Genomic DNA, 18,070 nt, shown 5'->3' with positions numbered 1-18,070 from the left:
CAACAAAATTTATAATACAATTTAAAAAAACCGAAAAAAGGTGCAGTAAATTCAAACAGCAATACTTGTTTGATCTTAAATGATTCGCAATTAATGATATTGCGAATTTTAAATATTTTTTTGTTTTGTTGATTTTAAGGAGACTCTTTTTAAATTTTTTTCTCTTTTAGAATTATTTTTTAAGCTTTTCCTTATTAATATTTTGTATTTGTTAATTTTTAGTCTTTATTGCTTCGCTTTGTTTTCCAATATTCCTATGGAGAGTTGCTTAAAGCTGCCACAGGACTTTCACGTTTCATTGTCCCCAACTCATTTTCATTTTATAAACATTTCATTAAATTTTATTTCATATCTTCCTGTGCAATAATTCGCACGCCATTCCACAAAACGCGTGCGGAGCGTCGCGCATATGTTGCCAGTCGCCTTATTGTTGTTTATCCTGACAAAGGACATTCACACACATTCACATACACACTCACAGGTGCATATATCCTTAACGAGTGCGAGCCTAAAACTAAACTACAAACAATTGAAACAAAAGGCCCCTCAAACTGAACTGAAGACACAAAACCTTTCCAGGTGATTGTCACTGTAAATGGATTTGTATTTGTGTGTGTGTTTTTTTAAGTGCGTGTGTGTGTGTGCGATTTTATGTCGCTAACAATGCAAAATATGCCCAACATTTGGTTTTCTCTTTTACTGTTTTTTTTGTTGTTTTTCACATTACACTCGCCGTTTGGTTTAGTTTTTGTGTTTGTGGCATGCCCCCGATTGCAGCACGCCCTCGTCTCATTTATGTCTTCCTTGTCTTTTGTTGCACATTGAAATATGTCAGCAATTGTGCAACGTTATTTAGCCCGGTACTCAAAGAGTACACAGACTTATGGGTTCGTGACTATCTTCATCTTAACAACATGTAGATTCCAAAAACTATATGAGTTAGAGCAACCAAATTTGCTGACAATACTCTTATAATCTGCATATAGCTCAAGTTTTAATTTTTTTTTTATTTTATTTTAAATATTAAATCGTCTCAGCTACGTTGTGTGCAAATTTCAGCTTTCTAGGTCTTAGGGTTTGGTTTGCACAATGATCAGTCAGTGAGTCAGGACAAAGACTTATGTATATAGATATAGATTTCTTAAGCAAATCAAATTGAATTACTTTTTTTAGAACTTATTTATTTTAAACATCTGAAAAAATAGGGCTACTGGGCATTTAAAAGTTGAGCATATCGGTTGTAATGCTCTTACTTCTTTCTGCGTGTGTAAATGTGTGTGGCAAGCATTGTCACATTAGATTTTGTTGCTGCCTCGCGGCAGCTTAACTTTATTATTTTAACTTAACGGCCTTTTAAGTGTTTTTTATGCCAGAACAATGAGTGTAAGAGTGTGTGTGTGTGTGTGAGTGTAGGTGCGAGTTAACATTTCATGCAACTGAGAAACGGTTATGTGCCCACAACAACAGCAACAACAAAAACAATAACACAAGTCGTGCTTCGTTTATGAGCAGCTTCATTATGCGCGTTTTGTAGCATACTTTTCAGCGCACTTTTCTGCAAGTCCCCATCTGTCTCTCTCTCTCTCTCGCTTGCAACTTCTTCAACTCGCTCACTCTACTCCCACATTTTAAGTCCACTTTACACCCTGTTTTCCCTGTTTCTCCCTCTTCTCCCTATTCTCTTCTTTCGTCACTTGGGCACGCTAAAAACTTTGTAACCGAAGTGCGTCAATGAAAAACCAACAAGTGTGCAAAGTGTGTGTATGTGTGTGTGTCAGTGTGTGTGTCAATGTGTGTGTGAGTGTGTTTGTCTGGTAGTTGTCTTTGGCTGCCACTGTTGCTTATTATTGCTTTTGTTGCTGTTGTTTGTTTTGCCAGTCAATTTTATTGTCTTTGGCATGCCATTGTTGTGACTTCTGTTCGCTTCTCTTTCTGCTCTTTCTTCTCCTTTTTCCCCCCTTGGTTCACTCCCAAGAGACAACAGTTTTGCTTAAAAAACAGACTTGAGAAGTCATCTTCAATTTATTAAACATGACCACAATTGCATTTAAGGATTCGCAACTGCACAAAAAACAGTCAAACTTTACTGCAATGCAACTCTTTCAAATCTACGGCTAAAATATAAACTTTGAGCTATTCTAACTCATCAGATTTTCCATACTTACTCCTTGACATTTTTTCAAAAACTTAGTTCTCTCAAAGCTCCATCAGAAATTACCCGATTTTTAAGCGGAACGCCAATTTGATCATGATTTGGCCTCCAAATTGATTCTGCATTTAAATTTTTATCATCTAAAAAATTTGATATTTTTTCGACTCTAAGCCATCTATCATACAATTTTCCATACCTACCCCTTGACATTTTTTCAAAAACTTTGATGCCTCATAACTTCATCAAAACTCAACCGATTTTCAAGCGGAATGTCATTTTAATCATGACTTGGCCTCTAAATTGATTCTGCATTTAAATTTTTATCATCTAGAAAATTTGATATTTTTTCGATCCGAAGCCATTTATGATCCAATTTTCCATACCTACCCCTTGACATTTTTTTAAAAACTTTAATCTCTCATAACTTCATCAAAAATTAACCGATTTTCAAGCGGAATGCCATTTTCATCATGATTTGGCCTCCAAATTCATTCTCCATTTTAATTTTTATTATCTAGAAAATTTGATATTTTTTCGACTCTAAGCCATCTATCATCCAATTTTCCATACCTACCCCTTGACATTTTTTCAAAAACTTTGAAGCCTCATAACTTCATCAAAAATTAACCGATTTACAAGCGGATTGCCATTTTGATCATTATTTGGCCTCCAAATCGATTCTGCATTTAAATTTTTATCATCTAGAAAATTTGATATTTTTTCGACGCTAAGCCATCTGTTATCTATTTTTCCATACCGACCCCTTGACATTTTTTTAAAAACTTTGATCTCTCATAACTTCATCAAAAATTAACCGATTTTCAAGCGGAATGCCATTTTAATCATGATTTGGCCTCCAAATTCATTCTCCATTTTAATTTTTATTATCTAGAAAATTTGATATTTTTTCGACTCTAAGCCATCTATCATCCAATTTTCCATACCTACCCCTTGACATTTTTTCAAAAACTTTGAAGCCTCATAACTTCATCAAAAATTAACCGATTTACAAGCGGATTGCCATTTTGATCATGATTTGGCCTCCAAATCTGCATTTAAATTTTTATCATCTAGAAAATTTGATATTTTTTCGACGCTAAGCCATCTGTTATCTATTTTTCCATACCTACCCCTTGACATTTTTTTAAAAACTTTGATCTCTCATAACTTCATCAAAAATTAACTGATTTTCAAGCGGAATGCCATTTTGATCATGATTTGGCCCCCAAATTCATTCTGCTTTTAAAATTTATTAAATTCGTAAAAAAAAATGTTTTGGCCAGTTGGTTTGCTCGGAACTAGAATTGTTTGCGGGCACTAAGCAGAGTTCAAACTCCGTCAGTTTATAAATGTATAAGCCACAATGTCAGGGGACCAAACTGTGTAAATCTCAAGTCGAAGGAAAAGTGTGAAAAGGCAATAAAAAAATCGAAAAGGAAAAAAAAGAAAAGAAACAGAAAGTCGCAAGTTGACAAAATTTTAATAAGGCACTTTGCTGGCCGCCTTTTGCATGCCAAACGAGTTGGTTGCCAGCTGCCACAAGGACTCAACATGGCCTAGAAGAGAGAAAAGAGAGAGAGAGAGTGAGAGAGAGAGACAGAGGAAAAGAGAGGGCAAGCCACATACTGACCAAGCGTAATAAAAAATTCAAAATGCTCACATTCGGATTTGTCAAAGATCACGTACTCAATAAATATTGCCCATGAGTCGGTTTTGGGCCAGACCAACACACACTTGGCTACACTTTTGGATTGAGAGACAAGCCTTTTATGTTACGAGTGTGGCCTTTAATTTTGGCTCAGTTATTGCCTTCGGACAGCTGTGGGCGTTGGCGATTTTGATGTGCGCCTATTAATTTCCAGTTTGCAGCGGCAATTCAATTAGTTGCCCCAACCTGTTCCCTTTTCCTGGTCCTTTGCACTGCCAGCATTATATCCTGATGATCCTGTCGCTGTGCACTTTTGCCTGGGTTAACGTGGCACGTAATATATTTGCTCATATTACTAAAAGCTACATAAATCGTGCGGGCTTTAAGCGCTGCAATTTATAGACGTACCCACTGTACACTTTAAAAAATCTCACTCTAAAATCGCACTAATAATGTGGATACTTAGCTTTAAATTTAAAAAATAGTCTTTAGGCAGCAATCCGATTTTTGAAAATATAAGTTATTCTATTTTGTCAGTTAAAAAAAATAATTAAATCAACAAAAATACAACTTTAAACCAACTGTTTTTAGTATTGAAAAAAAAGAAAAAAAAAAATATCACTTAGAATTTATAAAAAAATGTTTTTCTTTAGCTATACAAACCTTAATTTTTTTTTAAGATTAACTTTTCTTTGTTTTAATTCTGAATATTTTCAGTATTAAGAATTAACAAGCATAATTAAATGATTTTTTTTTTACATTTTTAGTTTGTATGAATCATTTTTTTAAATACTTAGAGTCAATTTATTTAAGAAATAGGAAATCTAAACATTTTTTTGCTGTTTATTTGCTTTTTGAATAAATATCTTGATTTTTTTCAATTTTTTGATAAATTTCTTAAATACTTAGCTTTAAATTTAAAAAATAGTCTTTAGACTTTAGACTAATACTTAATTCAACAAAAATCAACAAAAATACAACTTTAAATCAACTCTTTTTAGTATTGAAAAAAAAAAAAATAAAATATCGCTTAGAATTTATAAAAAAATGTTTTTCTTTAGCTATACAAACCTTAATTTTTTTTTAAGATTATCTTTACTTTGTTTTAATTCCGAATATTTTCAGTATTAAGAATTAACAAGCATAATTAAATGATTTTTTTTTTACATTTTTAGTTTGTATGAATCATTTTTTTAAATACTTAGAGTCAATTTATTTAAGAAATAGGAAATCTAAACATTTTTTTGCTGTTTATTTGCTTTTGAATAAATATCTTGATTTTTTCAATTTTTGATAAATTTCTTAAATACTTAGCTTTAAATTTAAAAAATAGTCTTTAGACTTTAGACTAATACTTAATTCAACAAAAATCAACAAAAATACAACTTTAAATCAACTCTTTTTAGTATTGAAAAAAAAAAAAATAAAATATCGCTTAGAATATATAAAAAAATGTTTTTCTTTAGCTATACAAACCTTAATTTTTTTTTAAGATTATCTTTACTTTGTTTTAATTCCGAATATTTTCAGTATTAAGAATTAACAAGCATTATTAAATGATTTTTTTTTTACATTTTTAGTTTGTATGAATCATTTTTTTAAATACTTAGAGTCAATTTATTTAAGAAATAAGAAATCTAAACATTTTTTTGCTGTTGGAATAAATATCTTGATTTTTTTCAATTTTTTGATAATTTTCTTAAATAAAGAAAATCAATATTTAGTGCGTAGAACAATTGCTTTATGCAACCAACAATTTTAAAGTAGACTTTAAGCAATGCCAGAGGAGTTGGGAGTAGTAAATTCAGGAGTGGAGAGTTGGGGAGTAGAATTTGGCAGTCGCCTTGTTGTTTAGCCTGATCGATGGGCAAATGGTGACAAAATGCAAGGCCTAGGCCGGGGCATGTTTACAAGCCAACTATGTATGCAACGTGCCACATACAGCAAGTGGCAGATAGGCTGCTCTTCTCCATTTATAATCCATGCTACTGCTTCTACTTCTGCTACCATTTTCTACTGCTATTTCGGTGCGTTGCAGTTGCCTGCAAAAGTGGAAAAGTGTTTGCCAACGCAAAATTCCAAGCAATTAAATCACTTTGATGCTAATTTGGATTAATATGTTGTTGTCTCCGGCAATTTGTTGCCATTCTTCCCTTACTCTCTTTACGCCTCTCTCTCTCTGTGTGTGTGTTTGTTTGGGCCTGGCTCAAATGCTTGTTGGCCAGGTGTTTTCGATTAGAGCGCACGCAAATAGATTTATTGAACAATGCCCACATTGCAACCTTTATACATCTACACACTCATATCTATCTATCTCTCTCCGTGTGTGTGTATGTGTGTGTGTTGCATTGCCAGCCGGAGGCAGTATGTGTGTGTGTGTGTGTTATTTATTTGGCTTATCGGCTGCAACGCCTAAAATTGTGCTACATTTGTCGTTTGTCGGTTAGACAAACACTTTTTGTTGCATGTTGTCCATGCGTGAATACAACTCCCAATTTTCCCACAATTTTCCCACCTATTTCAACTGCCCTTTTCATCTGACATTGCCTACTCCCATTTCCATTCAACATTTATACTTCCCACTCCGTTTTTAGTTTATGTCTTTATTAGCTTACAACCATATTAATTTTGTTAGATAAATATTAGTTTTAATACCTGTGCTGTAATGAGCTTAAAGGGTATACTATATGCAGTAAATATTTATTATATACTACACAGATAAACAATTTGTTTAAGATTTTCTAGAGTTTATCACATAATTGCTACTACTTATTATCAACAGTATGAGTTTATCAGTTTATTATAAGGGAGTATACTATGTGGATTTGCATAATTTTATGGTCTTTACTACATATTACCTACTACAGATTTTCGACAGATATTTTCTGCGTATTATTTAAACTAATTTTTATCTACTACTAATTTTTCATAATTTTTATAGAATGGTTTCATACTAGGTCTTATGGCTTGGGCTGTGAAATGATCAGTCATTGAGTCAGGACAAAGAGTTTTATATAGTTAGACAACTTACAATTAAAACCACTTACGACAGTAAATTTGTCTGGTTTTTTTTAGAAATCGTTTGAGGTGTAGGTATATTATAGTCAGTCAGGTCATATGCAGCTATTGTAGCTTATTAGTTTTTGGGCATTTAGATTAATTTGCTTTCGTGCCGGGCAATTTGGGTTTTTATGCATTTTTAATGGAGAACAGTTTAGTCGGTTCCATGTGTTTTTCCTCGCGCTAATTTCATGGCACTTTAAATGTTTAATTTACAATTTACACACAACACACACACACACACACACCCAGTTGTAGCTGTCGGGCAAATATTCGTAACGTATTTATGAGGACTTGATAAATACTAGCATTAAAATAAATTACAGCTTTCGCAGCTAAACCACCGAAAAAAATATATAATTTTGTACATATAATATATATATGTATATATGTATGGAGAAAAAATTGGTAATGTAAATGTACACAGAGGCGTGGCGAGAAGAGGGCGGGGGCAAGCTGCGGTGGCAGGTTATACAAACTTCTCATGCAAAAGGTGCCCAAAAAAAATAGTAGTATGTGAAAAAAAATGGCATGCATGTTTGCTTGCTGTGGTGAAAATAGGCAACGAGACTCTGAAATTCAGCGACTTCATATTAATATAATTTGCAGGCCGAAACAGAAACACTCCACTCAACCCTGACAGAACTTCTCAAACCCCCCTCGAGCTGACCCGCCACATGGGAAGCACTGACAATCGTAAGACAGCCAAGTAAAAGTTTTCAAAGTGCATTAGTAGTTTTTATTTTCCTTTTTTTTTTTTTTTGGGAGCATATGCCAAAGGTTTTCAGTCAGATGAATTTTTATTTGTATTTTGGTTGTACCCTGTCCATTGTGAATCGCAGGGGTATGCTAAAATTTGGTTAAACTTAATCTTTTAACTGCTGTTTTGTTATTTTGTAGGGTATTTCTAAAGCTTAATTAAATATTTTAAATAGTAGTAGGAAAAATTGCAAATGCAGCAAACAAATTATTATTATATTATTTATGAAATTGTTATTTTATTGTTATTAATTTTTTTGTACTGTGTTTTTATTAAATTTTTTTTTATATATCAATTTTTTGTTGTTTAATGTTTTTATTTTATTGTTATTAATTTTTTTGTACTGTGTTTTTATTAAACTTTTTTTATATATCAATTTTTTGTTGTTTAAATTTTTTCTTATAGGGAATCAAATCTGTTTCCATTTTTTTTTGCATATAAAAATCATTTAGCAAATGTGAAATGTGGCACTGATTTACAACATTTGGCCCAAAGCAAAAGCGAATAGCAAATGAAATTCGCACGTAATTGCATTTGTACTCATAGACAAAAGCCCGGGCCAGAGAGAGAGAGAGAGAGAGACAGAGATAGAGACCTTAATGCCGTCTTTGTATCCGTCTCCGTCAGCGACTTGAACTGTTAGTTCTCGGCACGTTGCTTATACGCCACGTTGACAATGCTGCTTTTGCTTCGTTTCGTCATAAATGTGAATAATTTATTACATTTTTGCTTTTGTTTTTTTTCTTGGCCAGGTCTTTGTTCTATGGCCTTTTTGGTTAGAAATTCATTAATAGCACTTTTATGACTTTGGAAGACGTTGTTGTTGCTGCTGTTTGTTGCATTTTTATGTTAATCGTTGTAGGTCTGCCCTTTGGTGTTGACTTGTTTTGTTCCTTTTCGGCCAGGTGCTTTCCTCTGCTTCCTTTTGGGCCAGGCCAAATGGTGCTGCACAATATTTTTACAAAAATTGCATAGCCATTGCCTCTATATTGTTGTTGTTGTTGTTATAGTTGTTACAGTTGTTGCTGTTATTACTAATTATTGTTTGGCTTAGTTGCTGACACGCTTATTTGTTGTTATGTGTCTTTTAATTGCTGTTTCTGCCACACACAAAATATGCAAAAATTCCCCCGAGTGAGAAATGGTTTCTTGTAATGCAAAGCACACAACATGGAAATGAAAAAGAAAGAGAAAGACAGGCAGATAGAAAAACTTCTCTTTTACTTTTGCCAAAAAAAATACTATGCCTTAAAATCAACTGACTGTCGTCTACATGATTTTTATCAACCGCAACGCGGCGTCTTCACAAATTTATAAATATACATATAAATAAATATACATACATGTGTGTGTGTGTGTGTATATAAATCAAGTCGCGTTCATCTGTCATAAGTAGTTGGTAGTAAATTTGGAGAAAAGTTTACTTTGTGATTTTCAAGATAAACTAAATGTGATGTGAACTTCAGCTGCGATCAACTAAGCGAGCATTTTATTACAGACGAAATACGCTATAGTGAATCTATAAAAAAATATTTGATTTAAAAAATATATTACTAGAAATCATCAAAATCATAGTGAATCTAACAATAAATATGTTATTCTTTATTTTAAACCATATTACATTCAATAGTTATCTTTATTAAAAAAATATAAGTTTATATTAAAAGAATCAACCTTAAAAAATTGTAGATAACATCAAAATGACTAATCCACTACAAATAAATAGTTTTTTAAATCAGAATTGTAGTAATTGATTCAATATTTTATTCTATTTATTGTAATTTTTAAATTGTTACAAATTATTTAATTGTTTACAAATTCATACAATATATTTTTCTTGCCTTTGGAAGTAAAATAATGATTGCTTTGCTTTTGTTGGTATTTATTTCTGTCTTTGTATCTTTATTACTTAAAGAACTATTTACAAATTCGCATATTCGCATTTATTATCGCAGTTATTTCAAGAATTCAACAATGACGTTTGTTCTTTATCGTTGAAGTTTATTTATTTATTGGGCTTTTGTTTTTGCAACGTTATTGCCGTCTAAGACGTCATGCTTTTTATCTTAACTTGGCCATCTTGTTAGCCTTGGTCTTTACAAGTACTTAGTTGGTTGGTTCTTTTTGGCGACGTCATGAACTAAAGTAATGTATAGAAATACGTTAAGGTGTTGCTGTTTATAAGCTGTTTCTTATTTCAACTGCAGTTTGGTTTTTTCTTCATTTTTCTTTCGACTTTTTAGACAGTTGAAGTGGCGTTTGGAGCACAGATATGTGAATTTCTACGGTTTTTCGGGCCTCTTTCACAGACAGTATATATAGGCTTTAATGGCTTTTAATTGTGCAAGCAGAAAAGAGAGGGAGATAGAAACAGAGGTAGAACTGCTGTGACAATTCCCTAAACAAAAGTAATTTCACACTCGCTGATTTTCGGCGGCCCAAAGTCGCGCTCGAAAAGTGCAAACAATTTTTGTCTTTTGTATATTTTATATCATGGCCAAAAAGTGATGTTCCACCTGTGCTCCTCATTCCTCTCTCTCTGCGGTTTTTTTATAGGCAGTGTCAGATATTTATTAGCCACAATTTGGCAGCCACAAATTGGCAGCTCAAACAACGCGAAAATCGTAAAACGAGAATTTATTATTTATGTCCAACTCTTTTGTGCTATTTGCAATGTCAATGCAATGAATCCACCTCATACTCTATTTTCTTTTTTGCACTTGCCACCTGGTCAGTGCCACGCCCCCTGCACCTGTCCCTTGGGGGCAAGTCAAGCTCTCTTAAAGCGCCAAATTATGCGAGTCTTGTGCAAATTTTGGTGCCAAAGCGCATTTGTCACAATTAAGCAAAGTCGGAAATTATGAGAAGCTTCTGCGAGTTACCGAGATGTAAAAAATCCTTGCCACATGGTGGCAGGTAGTTCATGCCACATGCCCCATGCCTCATCCCGAGTCACGGGTTCGGGGCACGTTGACGTCGACGTCGACATGGCGCGCCTGGGACCTCATGGATGATGGCACCTGAGTTGGACTCTGGTTTCTATACCCTTTAAACGTAGAGCACTAGGTTATATTGTGTTTGCTGCAGAGTATGTTACAGACAGGAGAAAGCGTGGCGGATCCTACAATGTTTTGGTCATGATCACTCAGTGAGTGAGTGAGTCCAGGACAAAGAGTTTTTTATATATAGATAAACCGAATTTTAGAATTGCATTTCTTAATGATTTTTTTTTCTGTGTAAAGCTCAGAGACTTTAAAAGCTCGAGCTTTTCATAAAAGCATTCCTTGAACCTCGCACAAATCATTTAATACTGTCTGGCTCTTACACTTAAAGAGCTAGAGCCTCCAAAAGCGGTGGATAGACAGGTATTTTTTTCAAGGGCATAGTTGCTTTTTCTTAACTTTGCCTCGCTTCTTTCCGCCTACTTCATTTAAAAAAAACCCGTCTAGTACTTACAATTTAAGAGCTAGACGGTCTAAAATTTGCGTGTTAATATGACAAACATCAAGGAGTTAGTTTATTTTTTCACGCCCCTTTTTGCTGCCCGTAATACAATTAAAACCATAAAGTACTTTTATAATAAGAGCTAGATGCTTTAAAAAATGTTGGATAGACGGGTATTAATTTCACAAACATCAGTGAGTTTTAAAAATTTGTCCACGCCTGCTTTTGCCCCTTTATATTTAAAAAAAAATTTAGTCGCCCCCTTTTCGGACTCTGAAATTTGGAAAAAACTTTCATATTTTATAGGATAGAAAGCTCTTTTTAGTGTTCTCAGATTTTCTTCATAATATCATTTAAATGGAATTAATATAGTGCTAGTTATGTCTGTTTTAAATTTTGATTATTTTAAATTTAATGTGCATATTTCAAGTTAAAGTATATATTTAAATAGAGTGAGGGGTATCTTATAGCCAGCAACTCGCTTATAAAGTTCTTAGTTGATTTTTTGGCAGTGTTTCAGCTATGCCACGCCCAGATAGCGCCCCCAGGGCAGTCAGTCTATTATATGACGTCGACGTCGACGTCAGTTTTGAGCGTCTGCCATGAAATATGCAAAGCGCAGTTAAAAACTTTTTATTTGTATTAATCAAACAGAGTTTTTCTTGCTTTTCTTGCATTCATGCTGTCGCTCTTCTGACATTTTTAACACACAACAATGGCAGCGACTGCATAATAAAATTTTAAACTCTGTTAACTCTGTTGTTGGGGGTCTCTCAGATTCATTTTTTTGACAATTATCGCAAAAGGATTTTACGATACTTTAAAGTTGAAACTCAAGACGATTTACTTTTCTTTGCTCACATGACAAATTAGTTGAGCAATAAAACTTGAGTGTGCTATCAAACTAAAAATATCGCCATCAATTACAAAACTATATAAAATACACTTGTGTTGTGTGAAGTGTGTGTGTGTGAGTGTGTGTGAGTGTGTGTGAATGTGTACGTGTTTGTGGGCAACCATGATGACGATGACGATGATGATGACATTTACCTGTATATATTCTATGCGTTGAAATTTATGTAACAGGCAGATGGAGACATTTTTGATCCCATAAAATAATGACGTAAAAATACATTGAATAATGGACAACTCGATGATATTATGATTTTATATTTTAATGAAAAGACGCTTTAAATTAAATTTAAACGCAAATGTTTTTGTGTGTCTTTAAACTTAAGCAAAATATTTTTATTTTATTTATATATACATGGTACAACAGAATGAAGCAATAAAATAAAATATGGTTAAGAGCGTAATCGAATAAAACTACCACACACACAGTTTTTAAGCTATAGGATTGGTTTTAGTAATTAATGTTAGCTATTTTTATTATCCAACTGCTAGCTTAATTCCAAAAGAATCGCACAAATAGAACGGCAGTAATGCCTGTTTAAAGTCGTAAGAAAAGAAAGCGCCTAAAAGTATGTAACGGGTATTTTTTATTCGGGTATTTTTTTGACGCTTGTTGTTGTTCTTGTTGATGATGATGATCATTGAGGCGGCCACCTCAATACACGTTCCCCACGCACTGTCTGTGTTACGCCCCCCCTTCAATACCCTTCCTTTTATTTTCTTGGCCCTCTGTGCCATTTGCAATTTGGCAACACTTTTGGTTACGCGGCGTTTGTTTGGACTCGGTTCACTCATGTTGAGGTGGAGGAAAAACAGTTTGAGCACTTTATATAAATTGTACAATACTTTTTTTTTATGGCCCTTAAGAGTGCATTCTATTTACCAGTTACCAGTTACCAGCGTATCGGCCTTTTGATATATTCGTTTAGTTTAGTTGTGAGTTATTTTGAGTACTGGACGAGTGAATGTGAATGTGTCGCCTTTCGATGTCGACTTTATTACACATTTTTGCTAAATTACTCTTTGGCCGCTAGTTTATTTCGATAGCACTAAAGAAGTTGTTGTTGTTGTACCCTGTGATTTTTTTTTGGAAAGGCTCCTTAAATTTACCATAGCTGACTTTGTTGAAATAATGAAGATAATAAATAATTTGATCCAAAATAAATAAAATAAAAGCTCTTTTTTCTATGTATTAAAATAACTTTAGATTTTAGTAGATCTAGCTCTTAATGACTTTCTTGAAATGATGAAGACAATTCCTCTATTAACTTTTTGCTCCAAAATATTATATATACATAAAAAATCTAATTTTTTTGTATATTGAGACATGACAAATTTTCGGTATATCTAGCTCTTAAGTTAATATGACAATCTTCTCATCGACTTTTTAAAGTAAAACATAAATATTAAAATACGTTTTTTAAGTTATTTAATTGTGATAATTCCTAGAAGGTTTTATATATTGAAAGGTTCGTCATTTTTGGTAGATCTAGCTCTTGCTAACACTGTTTAAATAATAAAATCAAACATTTCATAGATTTTTTTCATCTTAAATAACAGTCTTTACTTTGTTACAGGGTGTGTTTTAGTATAGCTAAAGTGCACACTAGTATTATTGTTGCAATTGCGTGGCATTTTAATAAGCCAAAAGTTGAAGTTTAAGCCAAGTTCGATGAGTTCTGTCGTTACAGTTGCAAGCGTCATTAAGTGCGACGTGTAATTATTCAATGACGGACAAAGTTTAGTTTGGGAATGGGTATGCGAATGGGAGTTGGAATTTAAGGCGTGGCTGCCAACACGCATTTGGCCAGAATGCAGTTTCATTTCTTTTTTTTTTTGTATATATTTATTTTTGTAAAGCAGCAGAAAGACATATGCCAAAAGTTCTAGGGTGATAAATGATATGCCGACGAGAAGTCGACAAGTCTTGGAATCGTTATTAAGTTGACATTTAAATTCTATAAATCATTTTAGCTGATTTACATTTTTGTCGCATTTACGTTAGCCACGACAGCTGCACCTGTTGGCCACGTTAGCAAACGGGGAGTTGGTCAAAGACGGGTAAAGACGGGGTAAACAGGGTTATATGCTAAATTGATGGTGCCATTACATTATGCAACAGGGTTTTTAAAAACTACTACTTCGATTTCAACTACAATATTTGTACTTACACTTTCGTTGCATTTTGTTGCGTTTTCTCTATTTTTCCCTCCTTTTTCCAGATGGCGAACCTATCAAACTGCCCGACAATTTGGAGAGCCTGCCAAGAGCCGACAGTTTTCCATCGCAACGCCATCGTTGGAATACAAATGAGGTCAGTTTTGCATACATTTCCATCTATCTATGCACTAAAGAAAATTTCACTATAAGGAAAGAACTAAAAGTGTCGAAATGTTCGCTAAAACTTAGAAAATTAATCATAAGAAAAGGTTTTTATTTAAATTCTAAAAGGGTCTTTCTTTATATAAATTGTTGTTCTTAAATTTAATACAAAATTCCTTAATTAATCAAAATTTTATTAGACTTCAAGTTTGCATAACTTTGTCAAAAGTAGCCCGATTTTCACGTGAAATATCATTTTGACCATTATTTGGTCACTTTATTGATTCTGTATTTAAAAACATTTTAATAATAAAAAAATAATTTTTTTTTCGTTTATCTCCAGCAGCTTTAACTTTTTAACAAACATTTTTTATGAAATTAAAATCTTTAATTTCAGTTTTAAAACATATTTCTACAATTGAATTTGTATTTTTATCAAGCTAACATTTAATTGAATAAATTAAATACATACCACATTTGATATAGATTTTGCCAAATATCGAAAACAATTTCGCTAAGTGTACTTGCTTATATCTGTTACTTTTGTTGTTTTTTGCTGCTTGTGTTTGTCTATTTGCATTTGATTGCACATAAAAATGTCGAAAATGAAAGCTCAAAAGAAATGCGACTAAAAAGTGGAATAGAAACAGGCAAAGGGGCGCAGAGAGGTAGCTAAAAAAGGGGTAGGAGAGGAAGGGGAAGGGGGAGGGGGTCAACGATTTAGAGTCCTGGGCAGGCGGAGCAGCAGTTGACAGGCGGATGAGCCTGCCAGTTCCGTAGGCTGGACACTTTGACAGTTCCAAGCAGTTGTCCTGTCATTTCCTTTCTTTATTTTATTCTTTTTTTAGCAGATTAATAAGATGGCTGACTGGCTTTGGGCCTGGTTTATTAGGAATGGTCGCGACTCGTGAGTTTTTTATGCGTCACAAACTATAATACAAATAGAAATACAAATAGAAATAGTTGACTTACACTCTCTTTCCCTTCTCCCTTAGCCTTGTCTGGGTCTAAAGGACATGGCACGTACCGCCAAAGTTCCGCTTTGTATTTACAATAAAACTTTCCACTGAAAAAAATAACAACAACAAGTACAACAATAACAATACAACTGCAAATGCCTTTTTTGGCCAACTCGACTGTTTGTTAGCTGTTGTTGTTGTTGCTGTTGTTGTTCTTGTTTTACTTGTGAATTAAGCGCAACCGCAAATATTCATTTGGACAGTTGTAAAGTTTTTCCAATGGAGGCTGGGCAGCTCCTACTTGAGGTCATAGGCCATTGGAAAGGGGCAAAGAGTGAAAAGGGGGGCGTGGCATTCAGTAAGCGACATTTTACACACTCGCGCGACAAGTTGACTAAATTAAAAGCAAGTGGAAAATGTAAAAAAATGTTTTAAAATTATAAACATGCTATAAACGAATATTAAATACTCTTACAACACAAACACATTTATTAAGAAGAAGACTTAAATTGAATTTAAATACATTTTTTGATTTATTGCTACAATATTTTAGAATATTATAATATAAAATAATTTATATTATTATAAAATATAACATTTAAGTAGAATTTTATTATGAAAATAATGTATTCAAATTCCAACACTTTTAGAGTATTAAAAAGCAACCAAAAAAGTAAAAGTTAAGCACAAATTAGTATCATTTTAAGCAAATCTTTAAAGTTAACTTTTTAAAAACTAGTTCTCCGAAAAAACTGTTGAAACCTTATATAACATCAAAGTTGAATCAACAAATTAATTTTTCTAGTAGTTTATTATTAAGTAAATACAAATACATTTTAAGTTATGAAAAACTTGTTTTAAAACTCTTGTGTTTCAATGCTTATTCTAAAAGATAAGAAATCTGATTAACAACTAGAGTATATATTGGACTTGCTTGCTCTCTTGCTCCCATTTTCTACCATTTTCCACTATGGACTTTCCTCTTTCCCTCCTCTTTCTTTATGCACTCGTATAGTAGTACTTACATGGTATCTACAGGAGTATAATCACAGTATGAAGCACCGTTGCCACAGTTTATTAATATAAAGTTTTACAAGTAAAACAGGGAGAGTGGCAGTGGAAAGAGGAGAGGGAAGAGAGAGGGGACAGGGGATGGACGGACACTGCATCAGCATGGCAAAAATTACAAAATGTAACCGTGTTCGGGGCATAAATAAAATTACGCACGCTTATTTTAGTCTGCTTACAGGACGATAGCCTCGGGGCATCAGAGAGGGGAACAGAGGGCTTCAGAGGAGTTGGCGTAGCAGTAGTAGAGTCTATAGTAGTGGGGGCACGGTGGCAACCCTGGACACTGGCCGTTAAATGGCCGCTTGACTGTGGCTTTAACCACACAGTTTTAATTTGGCATTTAAGCAGCATCCCGAGGTTGGCCCCAAAAATAATAAGCATAAAGCAACTGCAAAATTATGGAGCAAATGGCAGATATCCCCCCCTCTCCCCTGCTAGAGTGTGGTTAAAAACGATGCAGCTTAAAAATCACAAAAGTTAAATTGATAATGAGACGCAGTTCATTGCGAACTTCGGATGAAGTTTTAAATTGCTTTGTTTGTGACTAAATTCTAATTGTTTTGTGGCTAGCAAAACAGAAATAATTTATTGCTCATATTTTACTCCATTTATTATGAGGATATTCCTGTTTATCTTCATTTTATATGACCCCATTGCAGTTCGAATTTTGCAAAACGCCGTTTTATTTCAGCCTCGTAGGACCTATGGTCTTGATTTTTTATTTATACTTCTTTTTTTATTTCTTTCTAATATTTTTTCTTTTTTTTTTTTTAAATTTCTTGTGTAAATTTCTTGTACATGTGTTATTATTATTTGAATTTATTTACTTATTATTATTTTATTTTATTTTTGTTGCACTAATTTACGTATTTTAATATATTATTGATAGATTTATTTATACCTATATTTTTTATATGATACATGTAACTCTAAGAAATAATTTTACTTTTTTCCTTTAATTTTGCTGTGCTACTTATTATCTTTACTTAGCCATCCAATTGATTTTTAGACTTATTTCCTGCTATAATTCCACATATTTCCGGACTCAACCACGCATTTGTGTGGCAAATGTGAAATGCGCTGAGGTGCGCATAAATTTTTAATGCGCCTTTCGCGCAGCTTTTCGAATGTGCCTAGAATTCATCATAAAAAAATGAAAGAAAAATAAAAAACGAGTTGTGGCAAATGCCTTGGGGCATGCATAAATAACCGAAAGGCAATGCCAAACGAAAGTCAAAGGCAATTTGGTCTAAAATGCAAACGTTTGCCACTTGACAAACACGCGCCTGTGATTTCAGACCGTCTACTCCTTCCCTAATCGAACCTCTAGCTCCCATCTACAACCTCAATCTCAGCCTCAACTTGAAGTCCAACTTCAGCTTCAGCTTGAACTGAAACTGGAAGTGTGCATACAATTTTTATGACACTCGCAAATGTTGCGATTTTTCTGACATATGAAATTGTTGCTGCACATCTTTATCTCGCCAATGGTCGTTGGGCCGGCACAGTGGGCAAAACAGCTGGACTACTGGATACAAAAAAGTGTATTTTTGAAAGTACCAAAGATATATATATGTGTGTGTGTGTGTGTGATTTTTTCTCCTTTTTATAAATTTTATTTTATTAGGACGAAAACTTTTTCTTTATGAATTTTATTTCTATAATATTTTTTTTTCTTTCAATTTTTTTTAATATGTATGCAGTAGTGCTTAAATATTAGCATTAGCATACGATCATCTAAA

The 18,070-nt window shown here is 33.4% G+C and overlaps 1 protein-coding gene across 1 annotated transcript in view; it reads left to right on the top strand.

Annotated features, from left to right (window-relative positions):
- LOC117783070 overlaps window positions 1-18,070 on the top strand; it is a 61,525-nt gene that overhangs the window by 24,500 nt on the left and 18,955 nt on the right. The window contains exon 4 of the mRNA XM_034620247.1: window positions 14,199-14,290. Within this exon, the coding sequence (XP_034476138.1) occupies window positions 14,199-14,290 (92 nt within the window). The remainder of the gene's footprint in view (window positions 1-14,198; window positions 14,291-18,070) is intronic.

The sequence above is a fragment of the Drosophila innubila genome (assembly GCF_004354385.1).
Source record: "Drosophila innubila isolate TH190305 chromosome 2R unlocalized genomic scaffold, UK_Dinn_1.0 1_C_2R, whole genome shotgun sequence".
In the NCBI taxonomy this organism is placed as follows: Eukaryota; Metazoa; Arthropoda; class Insecta; order Diptera; family Drosophilidae; genus Drosophila; species Drosophila innubila.
The sequence above is the reverse complement of the archived record's forward strand: the minus strand, read 5'-3'. Positions and strand labels throughout refer to the sequence as shown.